The following is a 24498-nucleotide window of genomic DNA, read 5'->3' as shown; positions in this document are numbered from 1 at the left end:
GGTATTAAAAAAATCACATTAGTATCACTGCCAGAGTCATCAGAAGTTTTAAGTATTAGGAAGCTATCAGTTTCATAGTAAGAGGGAAAGGGTCTCTAAAATTTTAATTGCTTAAAAGTTGAAAATTTTTCATTGGCAGAAAATATTTCAAGGAGAATGACTGACAGTGATAGGCCCACTTTGTTCATTTTTGAGAAAAGGTCTGCCTAATACCAAGTCAAGCATAGCTTGTCAATTAGTTTTTCAAGTAGAGAATGGTGATCCAGAGGCACCTGGGTGGCTCAGTTGATGAAGCGTTCAATTCTTGTTTTGGCTCAGGTCTTGATCTCAGGATGGTAAGATCGAGTCCCTCATTGGGCTCTGTGCTGAGTGTGGAGCCTGCATGGCATTCTCTCTCTCCTTCTCTTTATGCCCCACCCTATCTCTTAAAAAAAAAAAAAAAAGAAGAATGGTTTTCCAGGCAAAAAGTGAGTAGTTCAGCTTGCAACTTCAGCAGTAAGATGTTTTTCTTTGACAAAGCCATTGTACTTTGTATGTAGCAGAAGTGTTGTTTTTTTTTTAAAGTTTATTTATTTATTTTGAGAGAGAGAATGAGTAGGGGAGGAGCAGAGAGAGAGGAAGAGAGACAGAATCCCAAGTGGAATCTGTACTGTCAGTGTGGAACCCGATGTGGGACTCGAACTCCCGAACATGTGAGATCATGGAGATCATGACCTGACCTGAAATCAAGAGTCAGTCACTTAACTGAATGAGCTACCCAAGTGCCTCTGTATGCAGCTGAAGTGGTTTTGGTTTTTTTTTTAAGTTTTTAATGTTTTTATTTATTTCTGAGAGAGAGAGAGATACAGCATGATCAGGGGAGGGTCAGAGAGAGAGGGAGACACAGAATCTGAAACAGGCTCCAGATTCTGAGCTGGCCATCAGCACAGAGCCCGACGCGGGGCTCGAACCCACGAACTGCGAGATCATGACCTGAGCTGAAGTTGGATGCTTAACCGACTGAGCCACCCAGGCACCCCCAACAGCTGAAGTGTTTTATGTGTATTTTTTTGTCATATGGAATATTAGTGTATTTGACAGTTGGGATTTAATAAAATTAATAATATTTATTCCTTCACCAAAGGTTTTTTCTTATATGAAACTGCATTTTATTCTTTAACTGGGAAGTATATGACAGTAAAGAATATGACTACTTACACAGTTTGGAGCCCCCCTATCTTGATTCATGCTAAGTCACCAACAGCTTTACCCAATATTGCTTTCTCACTGTCCTTAACGAATGACTACATAGTGAAAAAGGCAAATAACATCTTACTATTACTGGGAAAATTATTGAAAGAGTTTCATGGGTCCCTAGCACATGCTTTGAGAACTGCTGATTTATAGCCTTCTACTTTTTTCCTCCCTCTAGACTTTTTACTATAAACAATCAAAATAAATAGAAAATGTGAAAGAGCAGTATGATGAATATCCACATCCTTCTACCTAGATTGATTTCCAGTTAATATTTTGACTCAGTTGCATATACATGGTCTCCTCCCCTAACATATGTAACATATATATATATATACACACACACACTTTTTTTCTGTCTTATTTAAAAGTTGTGGAGTTATAGATGGCATACATTTTAAAAGAAAAAGGATAATCTCATATTCAACTGTGGTTATATGATAACAGTACTTTAAAAAATTAGCAATTCTTTGGAGTGCCTGGGTTGCTCAGTCTTTTAAGCATCCGACTCTTGATTTCAACTCAGATCATGATACTGTGGTTTATGAGTTCAAGCCCTGCTCTGCATGCTGACTGCAGAGCCGGATTGGGATTTTCTGTCCCTCCCTCTCTCTGCCCTTCCCCTGCTCTCACTTTTTCTCTCTCTAATGAATGAACTTCTTAAAAATAAGCAATTTTTTGATACTATCTGATGTCTAGTCCATATTTCATTTTCTCCAGCTATCTCCTAATTGTCTTTTAGGTTTTTTCCCCCCCCCCCAAATCATAATCCTTTAGTTGTTAATATTTCTTAAGCCTTAAACAGTCCCATCATCTTTTAAAAATTCTTGTGGCACTGATTTTATTTTAAGGAATTCATGTTACTTTTCTTATAGAATATTCCACATTCAAAATTTATCGGATTTTTTCCTCCAATGATATCTTTCAAGTCATTACCCCATTATATTACAGTAGCATAGTGGTATAGAACACTGGAAGTCTGTAAGTTTGATTAGGTTAGGGTTAAACATTTTGACAAGAATAAGTCAAAGTGATAATTGTGTATTCTGCTTTACATTAGAAGCTACATAACACTTGGTTATTCTACTCTTAATATTGTTTGACCACCAAATGAAAGTTTTGATCACCAGCTCTTCAATAAAGGCATATTTTTCCATTAGTTTAGATAGTAAGCAAGCTTCTGGGTGCTACTTTGGCACCATGTGAATATCCTCTTCCTCATTATGTTTCAGTTCATTGTAGCATCCATTGTTGATCTTTGCCTGCATCATTTATTACACTGACAGTTGCAGAATGGTGAGATTTCTAAATTGCTATTCCACATTTAATAACTAGAATTCTCTAGAGATGTTCTTCCTCCTTTACCTATGCCTTGCTCTCATTCTCTTCTACACTATAGAGTCAATAATTTTTTTTAATGTTTACTTTTGAGAGAGAGAAAGAGAGTCCGTGTACACATGCATTGAGCAAGGGCAGAGAGAGAGAGAGACAAAGGATCCCAAGTGGGCTCTTTATTGACAGCAGAGAACCCGACGCGGGGCTTAAACCCATGATCTGCAAGATCATAACCTGAGCCATCGTTGGACACTCAACTGTTTGAGCCACCCACACGCCCCAAGACTCAATAATTTTTTAAAGAGTTTTATTTATTTCTGAGAGAAAGAGACAATGTGAGCAGGGGAAGGTCAGAGAGAGAGGGAGACACAGAATCTGAAACAGGCTCCAGGCTCTGAGCTAGCTGTTAGCACAGAGCCTGATGCAGGGCTCAAACCCACGAACCGTGAGATCATGACCTGAGCCAAAGTTGGACGCTTAACCGACTGAGTCACCCAGTCACACCTATTTATTTATTTTTAAATGCTTCTTTATTTTTGAGAGTGAGTGAGCAAGCAGGGAGAGGCAGAGAGAGAGGGAGACAGAGGATTCAAAGTGGGCTCTGTGCTGACAGCAGAGAAGACTCAATAATTTTTACTTATTAAATGTATTTACAATAAGATTTGGCCAGTGTGAACCATTTCAAGGTATCTTTTGTGTCCTTTTGCTATAACCTGTCATCCTTTTTTTTTTTTAAGATTGTATTTTATTTTTAAAAGTTATGTCTACACCTAATGTGAGGCTCGATCTCACAACGTCAGCATCAAGAGTCATACGCTCCACTGACGGAGCCAGCCAGGCGTCTCAACCCCATCATCTCTGAGTACTATGCTTGCTTCCTACACAAGAGATGACTTGATATTCATCTTGTATTTTTTTTTAAGTTTATTTATTTATTTTGAGGGAGAGAGTGCAGGAGGGGCAGAGAGAGAGAATCCCAAGGAGGCTCTGTGCCAAAATGGGCCTAAAACACCTAAACTGTGAAATTATGACCTGAGCCAAAACCAAGAGTCTGATACTCAACCAATTAAACCACACAAGCGCCCCTGAGACTCCTCTTGTATTTTACCTGTTTTAGTCACGGAATCATCCATTTATGCAAGTATCCTTGGTTCTTTCTGTGTGAGGATAGTATTTAGAAACCATGATCTGAGTGCTGGCTAGATTTTTCTTACAGGTTCTTTTGTTGGATGGAGCTATGAAACATGTAGAAAAACAAACTATGAGTTCATATTGATAGTTTCATTTCAAATTTAAGATTATGAAAGTTTGTACTTAGTTTACTTGCTTTATTAAGTATGTATTATTTTTAAAATTGCAATACCAGTATTATTATGAACAATAAGTACATTGAGTGAAGTTTAAGATTTTTCCAGTTCTTGTTGTCTTTAGATTATTTCACTAAGGATGAAGTCATAATGATGTGTTCCCAAATTTTGAAGTAATTTTATCCTATGTGTTTATGTTAATTTGATACTCATTTGTAGTCATTTGTGTTCAGGTTTTTAACTTGGTTTTAATTTTAGTATTGAAGTCATTTCTTGCTACTAATGTGGCTTCTAGGCAGCAGTGTGTATGTACTTGACCCGATTATGAAGGAATCTGGCCTAAAGTAAATCAGGTCATATAACCTAGTAGGCAGAAGAGAGGACCTATTTACTGTTGATGGATCATGTCTGAGAAAAATTAAGAAAGTGATGTTAATTTATAGAACCAGAAGAGCTTATGAAATAGAATTTCTTTGAAAAATGTAATATGGGTGAAGCACCCCTTAAAACAGTAGTCGTAAATAACATATTCCCTGAAGAGACTTAACTTCAGTGTTTTAATTTCCTTTTTTTAACATCCTACTGAAATATTTGCCAAAACCCTTTTATTTTAAGTGAGATTGTGTCAGAATTTCTTCACATATGTTAGTACTATTTAGGTTGATCAGTGATTTTCAAAAATGAAACTTTGATCCCACTGTTACTGTACCTTAATAAAAATAATAAAAATGTTTTAGATCCCATGGAAGTTATGTACTCTTATGAAACTGTCTAGGTAAAGAATTTAGAAGCCTACTTCAGGAAGAGAGCAACAAGAAGTTAAGTGGTATAAAATAGCTCAGAGGAAATAGGTCATCCATTTGCCTTCAAGACACTAAAAGACTACTTCAGAGTTGTTAAAAAGGAGAGAGCCATTGAGAAACAGAAATAGGGGAAATTTAAATTTTTACCTATTGAGTTTTGATGAGTGTAAAGGAATAGAGGAAATAAGTGGATCAAAATTTAAGCATTTAGGTAAATGATATGTGTAAATTAATATAGTGGTAATGGTAGGTGTTTTATATTTAAGAAATTACGTTTCATGTTGTCTGTGCAGAAAAATAGATACGCTCAATTCTCAAAGGGATTTTTATGTAGGTTACCCCAAATCTCCAGAGGAGAAAGAAGAGGGGGGTAAGTAGGTGGGTGTAGGAAATGTTCTCAGCCCTTGTTCCAGTTCTCCATTATAATAGAAACACCTTCATGTAGCTGATAGGTCAGTGGGAGTATCTGGGTCCTCTCTAATCTGATTAGATTTAAAGACAGTAATGACCTCATTTCTGAGTGAAGAGGTGGCTTGTGGTGGCAAGCCTTCCTACTTATTGGTTTTTTCATAGCCTCAGTACTGTGGATGTTTTGGACTGAATAAATCTTAATTGTAGTGTTGGTCCTAGTAAATTGGAGGATATTTAGTAAAATATTTGGCCTCTATCCATTAGATGTTAGTAGAACATGTTTCGTCCCCCAACCCCTCAAACCCACTGCCAGTGTTTCAACCAAAAATGTCTGCAGATATTGCTAAATGTCTTGTGGGGTCAAAGTGGGCTTTCCTCCCATTGGAGTGTGTGTGTGTGTGTCTTGAGAATAAGTTGCAGGCTTGATGCCCATTATTCCTAAATCCCTTAGTCTGTACTTTTGAAACACAAGAGCACTCTCCTCTGTAGCTACAGCATTCCCATCAAAACCAGGAGGTGGATTTGACATTGATACAGGAATACAGTCTAAGTCACAGATCCCATTCAGATTTTACCAAGTGCCTCAACAATGGCTTTATGGCTAAACAAATCCCCCCCCCCCCCAATAAAGAGCCCATGATCCAGTCCAGAATCACATGTTGTATTCAGTTGTGACAAGTTTCTAGTCTCCATCAGTCTGGAACATCTTTCTTTCCTGGTCTTTCTGTGGCTTTGACATCTTTGAAGCATTCATATCAGTTAATTTTAGAATGTTCTTCAATTTGTGTTGTGGTTTAGGTTATATGTATTTGGCAGAAATACCATAGAAGAGATGCTATGTTCTCATTGTGTCATAACAGGTGGCACACAGTTGTCAGTTTGTACCATTACTGTTGATATGAACTGATCCCTTGGTGTTGGTCAGGTTCCTCAGCTTTCCTCATTAAAGTCTCACCCACTAGTTTTAGCACTCATTCTTGCTCAGACCAATTTTTTACTATGATGGTTATTGAATGATTTTTTCTAATTACATCATTCCTTCTACAGTTATTAGCAGTTGGCCTTCTCCTCTAAGGTAGATCTTTTCCTCACATCCATGTGTGTAAGAATATGTGTATGTATATATTTATATACTCATTTCTTTATGTAAGTAGGAACATGGATTCCTGTTTTATTTAATCATTTTTGCTGTTATTGAAATGATACTATAATTATTTTAACACTCAGATTGTTGTAGAGTTGGCATGTGGATGTTTCTTCAAACTGACTTGTGATGTGTCCAACTATTTTGCATTTCTTTGCTATTGACCTGCTGAGATGTTGAAGACTCATCATATACATTCCTAGCCCTTGAACCAACCATTTATCTCAAGACCCCTGTTTTGTTTCAGTAGAAAAGTGGAAAATGGTATTTATAAATAAAAGTCTGGTTGTTAGGTATGGTTGTTTCTTCTGGGTTGTCATTGCCTCTAAGCCTTTGAGTTGACAGAGCTGGAAAACACGTAAATATATGTCTCTCTCTCTCTCTCTCTCTCTCTCTCTCTCTCTCTCTCTCTCTCTTTCTCCCCCCCCCACACACACTTACTTTGTATCTATATTTAGAACCATGAGTTCACACTAATAACTCAAGTTTGAGTGCAACACCATGCTTTATTCTAGTCTTTCTACATTTTACTTTGCTGACAGAAATCTGGTTTCCATTATTCTCAACATATTTATATTTTTTCTCAATCCTCCTGTAATAACCAGTTTCCTGACCACACAGGCCATCTCCTCAGCTTTAGTGCCACTAGCCAAGAGGTCCCTCTTTTCCCTGCCCCTCTCCTCATGTTAGAAAACATTAACTTTTTAAAAATTTTAGTGTCTTTTTATTTTTGAGAGAGAGAGATAGAACATGAGGAGGGAAGAGCAGAGAGAGAGAGGGAGACAGAATCCGAAGCAGGCTCCAGGCTCTGAGCTGACAGCATAGAGCCCAAAGCAGGGCTTGAACTCATGAGTGGTGAGATCATGACCTGAGTGGAAGTCGGATGCTTAACCAGCTGAGCCACCCAGGCGCCCTGAAAACATTCACTTTTTAAGTATGCAAGTATGCTGCTTTGATAATCTTCCCCAGCACCTAACCAGGGATACAGAGAAGGGTTGTTCATTGCAGGATTGAGGGCTGGGTAGGGAAACACATGTGGCGGAATGAAGATGAGCAGGATGAAGAAAATTTCTGTTGAGAATATAGTTGAGGGGCGCTTAGGTGGCTCAGTTAAGTGTCTGACTCTTGATTTTGGCTCAGGTCATCATCTCACAGTTTGTGGAGCCCCGAATTGGGCCTCTGCACTGACAGTGTAGAGCCTGCTTGGGATTTTCTCTCGCTCCCTCCCTCTCTCAAAATAAATAAACTTTAAAAAAAAAAAAAAGAATAGTTGAAATGATAACCAAGAAAAGTTGTCACTTGCTAAAGGGAGGGAGAAAATGAGAGTTTGAGGAATTAAGTTGGAACATATCTGAATTTAAGTGCCTGTTGTTTCTGTATGTGGTTTTATTGGTCATTTGGCAATTTTAATGCCCCCCCCCTTTTTTTTTAATGCCATCCTGGGGCACCTGGGTAGCTCAGTTGGTTAAGCATCAGACTTGGGCTTAGGTCGTGATTTCATGATCTGTGTGTTTAGGCTCACATTGGGCTCTCTGTTATGAGCACAGAGCCCATTTCATATTCCCTGTCTCCCTCTTTCTCTGCTGCTCCGCTGCTTATGCTCTCTCTCAAAAATAAATAAACATTTTAAAAAATGCCATCCTATTTCTGGTATCTGGATATTGTTTCCCTGCATTCTGTTATTTTCAGTTGTCATATATGTGCTAATATACTTCTATACTTTAAGTATATTAAGTTAAATAAGAAAAAAAAATTCTTTTGCTTTCCCTGCTTTTTGTTTGATTTCTAGCTTTCCATTCAGCTGCTGCCTTTCTGCCCTCTTTTCTGAAGGCATTATCTGTGTGACCATCCTAACCTTCAGTGCTTGGAGGGTTCTATTTTATCTAGGACTTCGGCCATCTTATTTTGCTAGTAAAGACTGCTGTTGGGTCACTGATGAAACTAATTGTATTTGTCAGTCTCTGTTTCAGTTCTCTTCTCAAATACTTAAACATTATCTTCTTTTTTTTTAAATTTTTTAAATGTTTTATTTATTTCTGAGAGAGACAGAGACAGAGACAGAGAGACAGCGTGAGCAGGGGAGGGTCAGAGAGAGAGGGAGATACAGAATCTGGAACAGGCTCCAGGCTCTAAGCTGGCTGTCAGCACAGAGCCCGACACGGGGCTCAAACCCACGAACTGTGAGATCATGACCTGAGCTGAAGTCAGACGCTTAACCGACTGAGCCACCCAGGCGCCCCAACATTATCTTCATTTTTAACATTTTCCTATAGTTTAGTGTTGTACCCATCTGGCACTGTCTTTTGTCAGACTCTCAAAGGAACATTGTGGACTTTTTTTTTTCTTCCTTTCTGTCATTCAGTATGATATTGGATAGTGGGCTTCTGAGTAATTGAATTGAATTAAAATTTGATTACCTGGGGCTCCTGGGTTGAGGCAGTTGAGCATCTTACTTTGGCTCAGGTCATGATCTCATGGTTCATGGGTTTGAGCCCTACATTGGGCTCTCTGTTGTCACTGAGGAGCCCACTTCAGATCCTCTGTCCACCCCCACCCTGCCCTGTGCTCTTTCTCGTTTTCTCTCTTAAAAATAAACATTTAAAAAATAATAATAAATAAAATTTGATTATCAGTGTAAATTGTATACTTGCTAATGGGCGCCTGGGTGGCTCAGTCAGTTGAGCCTCCAACTTCGGCTCAGGTCATGATCTCGTGGTCCATGAGTTCGAGCCCCACATCAGGCTCTGTGCTACCAGCTCAGAACCTGGAGCCTGCTTCAGATTCTGTGTCTCCCTCTCTCGGTTCCTCCCCTGCTTGTGCTCTGTCTCTCAAAAATAAATAAACATTAAAATTAAAAAAAAAATTTTTTTTTAATGTTTTACTTATTTCTGAGAGAGCGTGAGCAGGGGAGGGTCAGAGAGAGGGGANAAAGGTAAGTGTAACTTTATAATTTTATAAACTTTTTTTTGTTTCAGAAAATGAATTTATATAGGTTGTCAACTCTTAACAACTGTAGAGATTTTTAAAGGACAAGTAGTTCTACCTCCCACCCAAGAGCAGATGTTCCTTCACAGTATCCTCCTCCAGCAATTAAAACTCACTCTCATGAATTAGCTTATTTTTCTATCAAATTGTTTTATTCATGATTACCTTTGTTCTGTGTCTGGGGATTCACTGATCATCGGGGGATCCAGTAATAAAGATGGTAGTGTGAAATTTACTATATTTTCATGGACTAGAAACCTGAGATATAAATGGATGTGGTGCCGTGAAAAAAGAGAGAGAGAGAGAGACTCTGGCCATCGGCTTGCTACTGGCCAAAGTGTATAAGTAAAAAGCCACAACTACCCATTTATAGCTCCTAGGTGACTGATCCAAAAAGTTTTGAAGCTGAGCATGTTCTGCCTGATCTAGGGTATGAAAGAAGGTCAGTTTTAGTTGGCGTTTTCTTTGTGATTGTTTTTATTAAACATATATATACTATTTGCTTTCATTGTGTTAGGTGCTGAGGATACGAAAAAGAATACGTCTGTAAAAGGCTGCCTGGTGAGGTAGAATGTTTTTCTCTCTATGAGAACTTTTGGTTAGTCTTAATATTTCCTCACTGTGTTTCAGAGCAGAAATATCTGTCATCTTTTTATATAGGTGGAGTTTAGCTTAAATAGTAAATTAGGTACTTAAGTTATTCTGATTTACATAAAGATTTAGGAAAGTGTAAATTACTTTTTATTGTGTTTTTTTTCTTGTAATATTTTAGTCTGGAGGGGTTTTAATAAAGAATAAAACTATTAATCTTTTTATTTTCTGTAGTTTAAGTGCCTTTAAAGTTTGAAAGTTCACAATATTTTTAACTTATTTCCCAGAAAATGAAGTTTGAAATGAGAAAATAATAGTTTTAGGTTTATCAAGAACCTGAGAGCTTTGACATAAATTTGACACTTAGCCAAAGAGTGTGTACCTGCATATTAGGGTGCCTATTTTTTGGAATTTGTCTTTCCAGTTTGTAATATGTTTTATTTAGAGTTCGTCGGATTCAGACATCCAGAAAACTCTTAGCTAGACTTTATTTTCTTGATACTCTGAGGACTTCATGCTGATGATGACTGTAAATTAACGAAAGATGTGTAATTTTTTGACAATGGTGTGCCATATTTTTTTTACCTTCACATTCTTAGTCTCTGAGATACAGAAGGAGTTCATAAGTGTTTATTTCTGGGATTCATGGAAGTATGTTTCAGCAAGGAATATTTAGTACTAAATACATATATTTTTATTATTTCAAGATTGGTAAGCCTATCAGATTTGGAAAAATTTCAGCCAGTATCCTTCAAATATTTTTTTCCTCCATTCCTCTTTCGGAACTCAAGTCAAACTAGTCCTACCTCAGTCAGCTGAACATCAGTAAAACCTGTAGTCCGGCAGAACATTATTGACTTAGAGCAATAAAGCATATCGCATGCCAGAGAAACGATGGCACATCTTACCAAAGAAAAGTTTTTGTCAGATTTGGGGGAAACTGGCGACTTTGGGTGAAATTTAAATGAAACAGTGTCTGAGAGGCGCACTGCATAGTGGTGCTTTTTGTGAAGAGATCAATACCAGATTTGGGTTGTAAAGTCCAACCCCAAACTGGGTCCAGTTTACTTGGAAATTATTAGGTTAAAGTAATTGTGGGGATGTTGTGTCCAGAAATTCTTTATTTAAAGCTGTGCATCTCTTCAAAGTAACTTAGATCCTCTAAGCTAGAATGGGATACTTTAACTTTTTTCTTTTTTTTTTTTAATCACAAATCTGTATTACTATATTTTTAGTTTTAATTACCTGTATAGCTAACAATACAGTGTTATATTAGTTCCCAGTAGTATAGGGATTCCGCAGTTCTGAACACCACTCAGGGCTCATTGTGATAAGTGTGCAGTTAATCCCCATCACCTATTTCAACATCCCCCACCCAACTCTACTCTGGTAATCATCAGTTCTCTGTAGTTAAGAGTTGGATTGTTTGTTTTCTGTTATATTTCTTATGTTTCTGCTATTACATTTTGAAGTTGTTCTGTAGTTTGTAATCAGCTATTAATCCCAACCATTAAGAATTTTTTTTTNCTCCATACTGTTTTCCAGAGGGGCTGCACCAGTTTACATTCCCACCAACAGTGTAGGAGGGTGCCTGCCAACCATTAACAATCTTTATCTCTAAGTTTAGATCTGTTTTGTATCTTTATTGTCTTTTATGCTACTTTATGTAGTAAGTGTTTGCTCTACCTTGAATATGTGGAATGTAGTTACAATTATTTTTAATGTTCTTGTGTACTAATTCTATTATCTGTATTGTTTCTGGGTTTGTTTCTGTGAGTTGATTTTTCTTAATATGGGTCGTATTTTACTGCTTCTTTGCAGGCCTGAAAATCTTTGATTGAATCCTATTTATTTAGGATTTTACTTTGTTGGACATTGGATATTTCCTTCTATGATTTGACTTATTCTGAAATACATTTAAGTTATGTTTGACTCTTACAAGGCATTTAAATTTAGGTGGGTGAGCAGCTTTTAGGGTTTACCTCTTTTCCCCTGGAAATATATCACCCGATTCCCCTGAGTTACATGGTTTTTCACTGTGGCTAGTGGGGACATGAACTTTGTCCAAGTCTGGGATAGAACAGCCTAGATTATTTCCTTGCTCTTCTGAGGGAAGTTCTTTCCCTTACCTCAGGTACTTTCTTCACACATTTGCTCATCATTACTCAGCTATATATTGGTGGGGACCCTTTGTATATCCAGAGTTCTTTGAACAGCTCTCTCCTCTGGTACTGTGCTCTACAAACTTGCCACCTTCATAGCCCTGGGCTCCTGGTTCCATCTCAGTAAGAGAGACTGCTACTGGTTGGACTGTGAATTCTTCCTTCCTGTGTCACTCCCTGAAAACTCAGGCAGTTAAAGGGCTTACCTCATATATTTGCCTTTTTAGGGATCATTGTGCTGTGCTATCTGATCCATTACCTGAAAACTGTTTCATAGATTTTGTTCAGTTTGTTATTTTCATGTGGAAAAGTGAATTTGGTCCCTGTTACAACATCGTGTCCAGAAATGTAAACCCTCGATTCATGTATGTGTTGTATGATAGTCATTACATTTTTTATTCTTGAAGTCTAAAAAAATAAGATTTCTTTTTTCCCTTTCATGAAGACTTAAGAGTATTAAGGATTAGGGCACCTTGGCTCAGTCCGTTAAGCATTGATTTCAGCTCAAGATTCCGTGGTTCCTGGGATCAAGCCCTGCATCGGGGTCCAGGCTCCAGAGCCTGCTTGGGTGTGTGTGCGTCTCTCTCTCTTTCTCTCTTCCCCCTCCCCCTCTCCCTCCCTCCCTTTCTCTCTCACCGCCCCCCCCACCAAATAAATAAGCATTTAAAAAATAAAGAATGTAAGGATTACCTCCAAAACTAATGGTCTCTTCTTGTTTCGGTCTCGTTTTTTTTTTTTTTTTTTCTGTTTTAGCCCTACTTTTAACTTGATTTGTAATTTTATGTTAAATTGAAATACAGTTGTATCTGTTTATGTTTAGTTATGATTTATATGTTGCCCATATAAAAAACATTGGAGAAAATAGATAGAAATTTGGTAGAACCAGGTTAAAAATAAATGAAATTTTGTTGAGAAACAGTAAGGAATAGAATGAGGTGAAGCCAAAATTCCAGTCTTTTGTTTTGATAGATTTCCTAGAGCCTACCAGGGATACAACTTTGAGCTTCTTAGAAGCTAGGGCAGAGATGGTTGTTAGTGGCCCCTTTACTTTTTATTTAGGAAGGACTATTAAAAATAGAAAACCCTTACCACCCTTGTACCAAGATATTTTAATCTTTTTCTGTATCTCAATCAAGTAAGTATTGCTATTAAACTTTCATTTGTTGGGGTGCTTGGCTGGCTAAGTTGGAAGAGCATGTGACTCTTGATCTCAGGGTCATGAATTTGAGCCCCACATTGGGTGTAGAAATTAATGGAAAAAAATAAGCATAAAAATGTTTTTCATTTGTTATTAGTAGGTTATTTTAATTAACAATTTAATTTCAGCTTATAAATGAAGGATATCTTTATCCCTTCCCACTTGTAAGATTGGCTGTACTAAGGTTGTACTCATCTTTTTATAACTCTTTGACTTGTTACTTTCGTCAGTCTTATCTGCATTTGATATAATTGCTTCATGGAAATTAAAATACTAACAGATAGAATGATAAAAGATTTCTACCTTTTTTTATTTTTAAAGTTAAAAAATATTTTTAATTTAGAAAGAGGGAGAGCATAGGCAGGGGAGGGGCAGAGAGGAAGAGAGAGAACCCCAGGCAGGCTCCATGCTGACAGTGTGAGATCATGACCTGAGCTGAAAACGAAGAGTTGGGTGCTTAACCAGCTGAGCCACCCAGGTTCCCTGATTTCTACTTTTTCTATTTTATAAGTATTCTAAGAGAACTTTTTTTTTTTTAAGCTTGTTTATTTTGAGAGAATGCATGTGAGCAAGCAGGATTGGGGGAGGGACAGAGAGAGAGGGAGAGAAAGAATTCCAAGCATGCTTGGTGTAGTCGGCGCAGAGCTCAAACTCAAGAAGCACGAGATTATGACCTGAGCTGAAATCAAGAGCTGACAGTCAACCTTCTGAGCTACCCGGGTACCCCTAAGAGAACTTACATTTTTTAAAATGTGGAAATACTTTCCTTTTTTTCTTTTCTTTTTTAATATTTATTTTTGAGAGAAAGAGAGTGCTAGTGGAGGAGGGGCAGAGAAAGAGGGAGACACAGAATCCAAAGCAGGTTCCAGGCTCTGAGTTGTCAGCACAGAGCCTGATGCAGGGCTTTCAGCACAGAGCCTGATGCAGGGCTTGAACCCATGAACTGCAAGATCATGCCCTGAGTGGAAGTTGGACCCTTAGCAGACTGAGCCACCCAGCGTGTGCCAGAGATATTTTCAAAATTACAGACGAGTTGCAAAAATAAAATATTACAAAGAACATTCCTTATCCTGATTAACTTAACATGTATTTTTTCATTGTTCTTTCTCTCTCTGTATTTGTGTGTGTATACCCAGATACTTGCATGCTTGATTTTTTTTTTTTCTGGATATTTAAGTTACATATATCATGGCCTTTTATCCTTAAATACAGTGTGCATTTCCAAGTCAATTGTAGGTCCACATCATAGTAATCAAACTAGTAAATTTAACATTGTTGCAATGTTATTACCTAATCTGTTGTTTCAGTTTTGTTAGTTGACACCATACTGCCCTTTGTAACATTTTCTCCTCTTCTGGTACAGGATCCAGTCTGGAGTGAGGTATTTCATTTAGCTGTTCTAAATGAAATACTCTTTAGTCTCTTCTGAACTGGGGTATTTCCATAATCTTTGTCTTTTATGACACTGACACACCCTGATCCCTTTAAAAAATGGCATCGCATTTTGGTTTAGTCTCAAGTTTATTCTTGATTGAATTAGGTTATTCATTCAAGGTCCAGATACTGCTTAAGTGATGATATATTCTTTTCAGGGTGTCACATCTGGAGGATGTTCATTATGATCACCAAGACAAGGGCTTGTCTATTCTTCTACTGTATATAACTATTTTTTTCCTTGTAACTAAAAAGCAGTCTTTGAGGAGATACTTTAAGACTATTCAAATACCCTATCTTTCATTAGATTATATTTTTAGATTCAGTATACATGATGATTCTTTCATGATCCAGTGTTTATTACTATGCTGGTTGCAAAATAATCCCCATCTTTCATACTCCTCCACATTCAGCACTCTGCATGAGACCACACTTCTCCCTTTTTTTTCTTTTATTAGTATAGACTTATGAATCTCTCTTTTTTAATGGCTTATAATTCATTATTTATTTTGGAGCTAAATTTGTGCTCTTTGGACCTCTTAAAGCTGACTCTTTTGTGCCTGTAACATACCATATTTTATGAGCACTTCCTTATTTTTTTGACAGAACATGATGTTCCAGGTTCATCTTGTACCTCTGCTGTAGCCCTGGAATCAGGCCCATTCTCTAATGAGTCCCCATTCCCTATGGGCAATGCTATTAGAGACCAGGATCTGGGCACTAGATGTGCTCATTGCTTCATGCCTTTTAGCAGATGGCAGTAGAAAACATGCATATATATGTTCACATGCACACATGTTTCTGCACATGCACATACCCGTTCTAGAAGTCATGAGTTCACACTGTCTTCAGTGTCTTAAGCTATCCGCATGGGATTCTTTCTCGCCTTCTCTCCTAACTTTGACTCCCAGCAACATCAACACATTGACTCAAACCTATAATACACCTCAAATAATTAGAGAATTGCTTTGTCCACTGTATTACAATAAGCCTAATGTGTTCAGGATTTTTATTTTAATTTTTGCAATCCTGCACTTTACCACCCTATGCTGCTATCCACTGAGGTTATGAAGTGAAGTACTGTGTTTGTAATTTGCTTTGATTAGTTCTGTCTGCCTGCCTCTTAGTCTGTCTTTCTGTTTTTTCTTCAGTGTGTTTGGTATTCATTTGAATTATGAATAGGTTTATTTTTTCTGGCTTGCTTTCAGTTTTAAGTTTTTTCCCCTTCCATTCTTATTGATTTGTTTTTTGAGTATTTACAATGTTAACATGCTTCCAAAAGTCACAAATATACAAAAAGGTCAATTCAGTGAAGAGTCACTTCGTTGAGAAATGTTCCAGCCCATCACCGACCTTGTGTAGGGAACCAACTTCGTTGTTTTCCACTTTATCCTTTCCGTGTTTGCTATCTTATTCATCATTTAAAAGTAGGCTTCATTTCCAATATGGGGCTTGAACTCAACCCCCAGATAAAGAGATGCATGCTCTACCTACTGAGCCAGCCAGGCACCCCTGTGTTTCCTTTTTAAAAAATAAGCACAAATTTTCTTACTTTTCTTCCTTCTTATTTAAAAAGTAGCATCTGTATGTGCTCTTTTGTACTTTTTTAAATTTAGTAATAACTCTTGGAAATCACTCTGAGTATATATAGTATATATAATTCTAATTTTTTTAAAGTTGGGTTTAGATTGTGGTTTTTTTCCTGATTCTTTGTCCGTTCTTACGTGTTTACATCTCTTAATTGTTTATTTTTTTAATGTTTATTTATTTTTGAGATAGTGGGTGAGCAGGGGAGGGGCAGGGAAAGAGAGAGAGAATCCCAAGCAGACTCTACTATTAGTGCAGAGCCTGATGTGGGATTGAACCCACAAACGGTGAGATCATGACCTTAGCTGAAATCAAGAGTTGTGCATTTAACCAACTGAGCCACCCAGGCACCAGGTGCCCCTGCTTACATCTTTTAAGTTGTAGTTATACATGTGTAGGTTATGTAGATACACAAATAGAGTGTTGGGAAAATTTTTTATATTTGATACATCATTATAATTATTTGGTCCTAATTTCAGTTGAAGATTGTTCACATTTTTTAGGATTTAGCTTAGTTACTATAAAAGAAATCCCAAATAAATTTTTAAGTAGGTAGTGTACTTTTCTATGTCCTAAGCTGTTTACCCTTGGACTATTTTCAAGTTGCTGTATTGTCAGAGTCAAGCTTCCTCTGTGGTAGTGTTCTGTCATCTCTATCCTATTAAATAGTATAGAAGGGATGGGAAGCTGTGAGGCAGCAATCCATTCCTAGAAGACCAGAACCCACAAGGCATACTGTACTTCTGTTCAGTCATCGTTGACTAGGACTTAGGTATATGCCCACACAAGCAGCAAGAGATGTTGGAAAGTCAAGACAAGCATGTGTCCAGCTACATATTCTTTTTTTTAAAAGACATTTTTAAAATGTGTATTTATTTTTGAGAGAGAGGGTGCATGCTTGAGTGGGGGAGGGGCAGAGAGAGTGTGGAACAGAGGATTCTAAGTGGGTTCTGTGCTGCCAGCAGTGAGCCCAGTGCAGAGCTCAAACTCAGAAGCTGTGAGATCATGACCTGAGCCAAAAGTTGGACACTTAACTGACTGAGCCATCCAGGTGCTCCTCTAACTATGTATTGTTGAAGAAGAAGGGGAAATGGATGTTTTCTAGCTAAATGTGTCTCATGGTATTTACACCTTCTCTTTTCATATTTTTAAATTTGATAATTCTCACCTTAATACAACTAGTCCATTATATACTTAATGGCATTTTTAGTTCTAAAACGTGATACCCTGGGGCACCTGGGTGGCTCAGTCGGTTAAACGTCCGACTTTGGCTCAGGTCATGGTCTCACAGTTTGTGGTTCAGGCCCCGCGTTGGGCTCTGTGCTGACAGCTAGCTCAGAGCCTGGAGCTTGTCTTCAGATTCTGTGTCTCCCTCTCTCTCCGACCCCCCCTGCTCTTGCTGTCTCTGTCTCTCTCTCAAAAATAAATAAAACATTTAAAAAACAAAAGCAAAAAAAACCGTGATATCCTTGTTTCAGCTGATAATTTGATCGTGGCTCATTCTAGTATTTTTTATAGTTGTTGAATTGTAGGTTAAATTGTATTAGTTTTCATAAAGCTCCAAGGATTGAATTTATGCTTTGTTATCTGGATATTTTATGGTTTATGCTCAAATTATATTTCAATTCTAACGTGACAATAGTCTGCTTTTTAAAAGGATTTTACAAATATTATTATTCGTTTTTTTAAAGTTCTTATTTATTTTTGAGAGCACACAGCAGGGGAGGGGCAGAGAGAGAGGGAGACAGGATCCAAAGTGGACTCTGTGCCGACAGCAGAGAGTCCGATAAGGGGCTCAAACTCATGAACCCTGAGATCCTGACCTGAGCTGAAGTCAGATGCTTAACCAACTGAGCCAGCCAGGCACCCCCCACCTCTTGTTTAGAGAGAGAGGCAGAGGGGGAGAGAGAATTCTTTTTTTTTTTTTTTTTTTTTTAATTTATTTCTGAAAGAGAGCATGAGCAGGGGAGGGTCAGAGAGAAGGGGAGACACAGAATCTGAAACAGGCTCCAGGTTCCGAGTTAGTTGTCAGCACAGAGCCGGACACGGGGCTCGAACCCACAAACTGTGAGATCGTGACCTGAGCCAAAGTTGGATGCTCAACCGACTGAGCCACCCAGGTACTCTGGGAGAGAGAATTCTAAGCAGGTTCTATGTTCAGTGCGGAATCTAATGTGGGGCTTAATCCCGCAACCTCAGGATCATGACCTGAGCTGAAATCAAGAGTTGCATGCTCAACTGACTGAGACATCCAGGTGCCCCAACCATGGTCTGCTTTAATAAAGTCACTGCTACCAGTTACACTTTTGCATTATGCTCAGCAAATAACTGAGAAGAAGTGTGCCTTGTTTTTCATAGGGTATTTCTTTAAAAGGCTTATTTATGGAGTTTAATTGTATGTATCCAGTAGAAAAGATTTTCAGCTCTACTTTCTCCCTTGTACCTGTGGATTATATTCTCTGCATAGCGCTCTGTATTAACCTATTATAAATGTCTTGTTCTTAGCAGTAAGAACAATATTTAATAAAATATGAAAATCTTTTTAAGGTTTTTATTTTTTGTCATAGGGTGGAACAATTTGAGATTGTGTAATTATGATTAAAGGAGAATTTTAAAAAGCTGAAGTTACTCTAATCTTTATAAACCTTTCTCCCTCAAACTCCCTCTGCTTCTATCACCCATCTTTTTAAAAATTCCTTAACATTTAAGGGGCTCCTGGGTGGCTCAATTGGTTGAGTGTCTGGCTTTGGCTCAGGTCATGATCTCCACAGTTCGTGAGTTTTGAGCCCCATGTGGGCTCTGTGCTGACAGCTCAGAGCCTGAAGCCTGCTTCGGATTCTGTGTCTCCCACTCTCTGGCCCTTCCCTGCTTAAACTGTGTCTCCCCCCCCGCCCCCCAAATAAATAAACATTAAAAATTTTTTTTAAAACTCCTTAACATTTTTTTTTAAAAGCCACTAAAATACCATGGGTGCATGTTTGTGTGCGTGCGTGCGCACACACACACACACACACACAGTTGTGTGTTGCAGCACTTGATTCTTTCAGAACTCATTTCATCGTACAGCATGCTGATTGAATTACTGGTTAGAGTGCGATTTTGTTCTCATGATATCCTTGTGTGGGTAAGGCTAGATGAATTCTAATCAGCTTACTATTTTTGTCCTCATTTAGTACATAGTCTTCTTTAAAACTCAAATAAATTTGGTACTGTTGTTTTAAAAAAATTCATATGGTTTAACTGCTATTATCCAGATTTTTTCCCTTTTGGGAGCTATCTCAGTGAAGGATAGCATAATATTGTCATTTCTTCTTAGCTTTTGGTGACGGAATTCTTTCCTCTCCTTTGTAATTATGATTCAGTTAAGCCAATCTGTTAAGCATGGCCTTGGCCTTAAAATTGTGTAGACCCAGTTTTTATCCATTGTTCTCATAGAAACTGGGTTCTATCTCATGGATAAATGCTCCCATAGATCTGTTACTGGAATATTTTTCCCTTAGCTCACTAGTAGAGTGTTGTACTTAGGGTTCTTCTTGTTTGTCATGCCCCTGGAGAGTTAAATAGAATAGTATGCGTTTATCTATTTATTTATTTTTAATGTTTTATTTATTTCTGAAAGAGGGAGAGAGACAGCATGAGCAGGGAAGGTCAAAGAGAGAGGGAGACACAGAATCTGAAGCAGGCTCCAGGCTCTGAGCTAGATGTCAGCACAGAGCCTGATGCGGGCCCTGAACCCACGAACCGTGAGATCATGACCTGAGCTGAAGTCGGACACTTAACCAACTGAGATACCCAGGCGCCCCAGTATGTGTTTAAGATTACTAAAGTTGAACTATGCTAAAATGATTCCAAATCTTTAAAATGTTATAGTATTCTCAGGCTGCCTGGGTGGCTCAGTTGGTTAAAGGGCTGACTCTTGGTTTTGGCTTAGGTCATGATCTCACAGTTTGTGAGTTTGAGCCCAGCGTCAGTCTCTTTGTGGAGCCTGCTTGGAATTCTCTCTCTCTCTCCTTCTCTCTCTGCCCCTCCTCCCCTGTTCACTTTCTCTCGCTCTCAAAATAAATAAATAAATGTAAAAAAGAAAAATAAAGGGGTGCCTTGGTGGCTCAGTTGATTAAGCCTCCGACTTCAGATCAGATCACGATCTCACAGTTTGTGAGTTCTAGCCCCATGTCAGGCTCTGTGCTGACAGCTCAGAGCCTGGAGCCTGCTTCAGATTCCGTCTCCTCTCTCTGCCCCTTCTCCATTCATGCTCTGTTCCTGTCTCTCAAAAATAAACATTTTAAAAACTTAAAAAAATGTTAGAGTATTCCTTTTTTGTTATTGTTTATTTGTTGAGAGAGAGAGAGAGAGAGAGAAGGAGAACACAACTGGGGAAGGGGCAGAGAGAGAGAGAATCCCAAGCAGGCTCTGAGCTGTAAGTGTGAAGCCTGACATGAGGCTTGAAATCACAAGATTATGACTTGAGCTAAAACCAAGGGTTGGACACTTAACCCACTGAGCCACCAGGCACCCTGGTTTGAGTATTCTTAAGGAGCTTTCTTAATTATTTTGTAATATTCTCCTTAGTAGATTACAGAGCACACAGAACCCACAAATATTTTAACACAGCGAAAAGTTAAAAAGAATTTGGTTAATGTGATATGTCTACCTTTTAAGCCAGAAAAACGTTAACAAGACTAAAGGTAAGCGTAGTATAGTGATGCAGTCAGAATAACCTAGTTAAACTTCGATAGGTTGCTGAATAATAAGGATGATTTTCATCTTTTATGAAAAGTTGATTGCTATGTGTTATTTTTGCAGGTACTATATATACACCATCACTTTCACTGAGTGACCTTAGCATGTGACATAGTATTTTTATGTAGTCTCCACATAAACAGTTCACTTCGGTGTGTGCCCAGATTTTGATAGGAATTGCATTGAACCCGTAGATCCCTGTGGGTAGTAAGGCCATTTTAACAATATTAAGTCTTATAATCCATGAACACAAGATACATTTCCATTTATTTGTGTCTTCCTTAATTTTTTTCAGCAATGTTTTGTACCTGTTAGTGTGTACAGTCTTTTGCTTCCTGCATTTATTCTTAAAGTTTCTTTTTTTCTTTTTTATGCTATTGTAAATGGGATTTTCCTCATTTCCTTTTTGGATTTCTATTGTTCTTTGTTAATTGCTTAGAAATGCAACAGATTTTTGTATGTTGAGTTTGTATCATACAACTTAACTGAATATATTTATTAGTTCTAATGGTTTGGGGGTTTTTTTGGTGGAATATTTTGAGTTTTCTTACATACAAGATGGTGTCATCTGTGAACAAATAAAATTGTACATCTTTTCTAATTTGGATATCTTATTTCTGTTTCCTAATAGCTTTTCTGGTATGTGTGTTAAATAGAATTGGTGAGAATGGCCATCCTTGCCTTAATACTAATCTTAAAGGAAAACTGCTTTCAGTTTTTTACTGTTGAGTATGTTACATTTTGGGCTTTTAATATATGACCTTTATTATATTTAGGTAATTTTCTTACATGTCTAGTTTGTTGAGTGTTTTTATCATGAAAGGGTGTTCAATTTTCGCAAATGCTTTTTTTGCACCAAATTGTGATGATGGACAGAATTTTGTCCATTCTCTTAGTTTGATGTATCACATTAGTTTATTTTCGTATTTTGAATTATCCTTGCATTCTCCTGGTAAATCCCACTTGGTCATGGTGTATGATCCTTTTAGTGTGCTGTGGCATTCTGTTTTCTAGCATTTTGTTGAGAGTTTTTCCATCTGTATTCATCAATGATATTATATTTAAAGACTTTTGAGATGAGTTAGAACAGTGTGTATCCCAGTCTGATTTTTATAATAGTAATACTTGCTGTGTTTTCATGTCAGTTATTTCATTTGCTCATTGCAATTCTCTGTTAGATGAGTAGACCATATACTCCAGTGTTCTTTTGGAGATGCTAGACTCAGAATTACACATCATCACATAACTATTATCATTAATATTATTGATAGTAGTTAATACAGAGCACATATTCTTTCAGGCACTCTTCTAAATGTTTTACATATTTTCATTTAATCCTCAGATGAGTGAAATGTTGAGTAACTAGTAGTAGAGCTCCCTGTTCGTCTGGACTTTAATGTACACTCTCTGGTTCCTAAGTCTGCTTAGGTATATTACCACTCACAGTTAACTGAAAGGTGGTCTGTTGAATTTAGATTTGCCCTGCTGTCTTGTTACCTGTGAAACCAGAGACTTTATTATTATCCAGAAGATTATTATTGGAGATCAGTGTTTTTTAAAAAGAAGTATAGCGATTGGGCTTTGAGGCACCTGTTCTTTCCAAATGTCCTTTATCTTCCTGGGCTCATGACTGCTTTCAGTATCAGAAGTTGCTTAAATGAAGAATCTAACAGCTAGTAGGCATATGGATTATATAGCTGATACTTGAGAGAAAAACAGCAAGGAATAGAGAGCTAAATTTTAAATTTTATGCTGAGTCTGCTCTATGTGGTTGTACCTCAGTAGGCCTGATTAAATCGCTGCTAGAGTGCACAAATTGCTTTAGAATACTAATGCATCCTCACTTTATGCAGGCCGGTGTGTAAGAATAATGGGTTTATATACATATTACAGGTGAGAGACTTCATGTAAGTTTCAAAGTAAGATTCATTTTAGTATTAAGATATTTTTTTTAGCACATATAATATGCAAATCAATTTAAACTTCATCTTTTAATAAACCAGTTCTTATAGAGCTTACGCTGTTAACCTTGATGTCACAACATGGTTGTTTTAAAAGATATTATTTGAAAAAAGATAACTTTGATGCTTGATTCCAGTGATGTTATTTCACTGCAGCTAGTAAGGGAAGAAGGTTATTTTTTTAATGTAAATCTGGCCTATCTTGAAGGATGTTTCCCAACTTGTACTCTTTTTTTTTAAGTTTGTCTATTTAGAGAGCACGAGGAAGTGCCAGCTGGGGAGAGACAGAGAGAGAGAATCCCAAGCAGGCTCTGCACTGTCACCACAGAGCCTCACATGGGGCTCAAACCCACAAAATCATGAGATCATGACTTGAACACTGAAATCAAGAGTCAGGTGCTTAACCAACTGAGCCACCCAGGCACCTTCCAACCTGTACTTTTATTTTTTGTATGTAGTACTGAAAGTGTGAATTACTATACTCTTATTAAAAGAAAGTCTCTAAGGAGATAAAACATTTATTTGACAATTAAAGGACAAACTTTAACATAACTTCTGTAAAGAATGGAAAAAATGTTCTCAGCTTCTGTTTAATCAATCTCCTTTTGAAAGTGAAGATTTTTGTGCTTTTTATACAGATTTAATTCTTTGGATTTGGTTATAGGGATTCATGGTTCTTTATTCTCAATTCTGAAATTCAGAATACTAAAATTGAAAATTATTTTCCTTAAGTTTATATTAAATTGATTTGCCAGCACGCTAACCTCGACTGAAGTGGAACATGCTCGTTTATATCTTCATCCCACTTCATGTGAATATGCAGACATTTTGCTGCAGAAATCATATATGTATCACACAGTACTGCTTTAGATTCCACTGTGTTATGTAATATATGGTATAGATTCCATAACTACTTTTTTAAATTTTGAAAACGTCTCAGGAATGGTACTTATCAGGCCCCCATAGTTTCACTTACATATGAATATATGGACTTTTATTACTTTTCATAAGCTGCCGTATTTCCATCATTGGAAGAATATGGATTGTGAATCAGTGGTAGGGGGAATAAAGTATATGTTAAATAGACTGTATTGATTAGTAAGTTAGTACACGACTGGTAATGGTTTCCCACAGCACTAATTGTGGATTTTGTGGCTGCGTACCACCGTGACTCCGTAGACACGGAAGCACGGTGTGACTACAAGCCAGGTGTTGTCTGTCTTGCTTTGTCTGGGATATATGTTTGTGTATTTAAGGTATTCTTTGAATTTTTATTTATTAAATGAGGTACTTTTATAATGATGCAAACTAAGGAAATAGGCGATCTTTTTCTCCTCCTTCTAGTCTCCTACGAAAGCTGTATATAATGCCAGACATTGGAACCATCCAGACTCGGAAGAGCTGCCTGGACCACCAATAGTAAAACCTCAGAGTGCCACAGTAAGTCAACTGTACATTTTATTTCATCTTTGTTTAATAGATTATAAATTAAACTGTCTTTATTCACAGTTTGAAAATCTTTGACTTCAACAGTTTATTTTGGACTTCCTCACTAAAATTGAGTGTCTTCAGTTTAATCATTGGAGAAGTGAGGATTATGGACAGGA

At 37.5% G+C, this 24498-nt stretch overlaps 1 protein-coding gene across 2 annotated transcripts in view; it reads left to right on the top strand.

Moving 5' to 3' along the window:
* The window catches only part of WAPL (WAPL cohesin release factor), an 84393-nt gene that overhangs the window by 34700 nt on the left and 25195 nt on the right, over positions 1-24498 (top strand). For both annotated transcript variants that reach the window (XM_077746390.1, XM_077746389.1), the window contains exon 5: positions 24236-24331. In XM_077746390.1, the coding sequence (XP_077602516.1) occupies positions 24236-24331 (96 nt within the window). The remainder of the gene's footprint in view (positions 1-24235; positions 24332-24498) is intronic.

The sequence above is a fragment of the Crocuta crocuta genome, unplaced genomic scaffold, assembly GCF_008692635.1.
Source record: "Crocuta crocuta isolate KB4526 unplaced genomic scaffold, BGI_CrCroc_1.0 scaffold28, whole genome shotgun sequence".
NCBI classification, from domain to species: Eukaryota; Metazoa; Chordata; class Mammalia; order Carnivora; family Hyaenidae; genus Crocuta; species Crocuta crocuta.
Note: the sequence above shows the minus strand (reverse complement) of the source record. Positions and strands in the feature narration are given on the sequence as shown.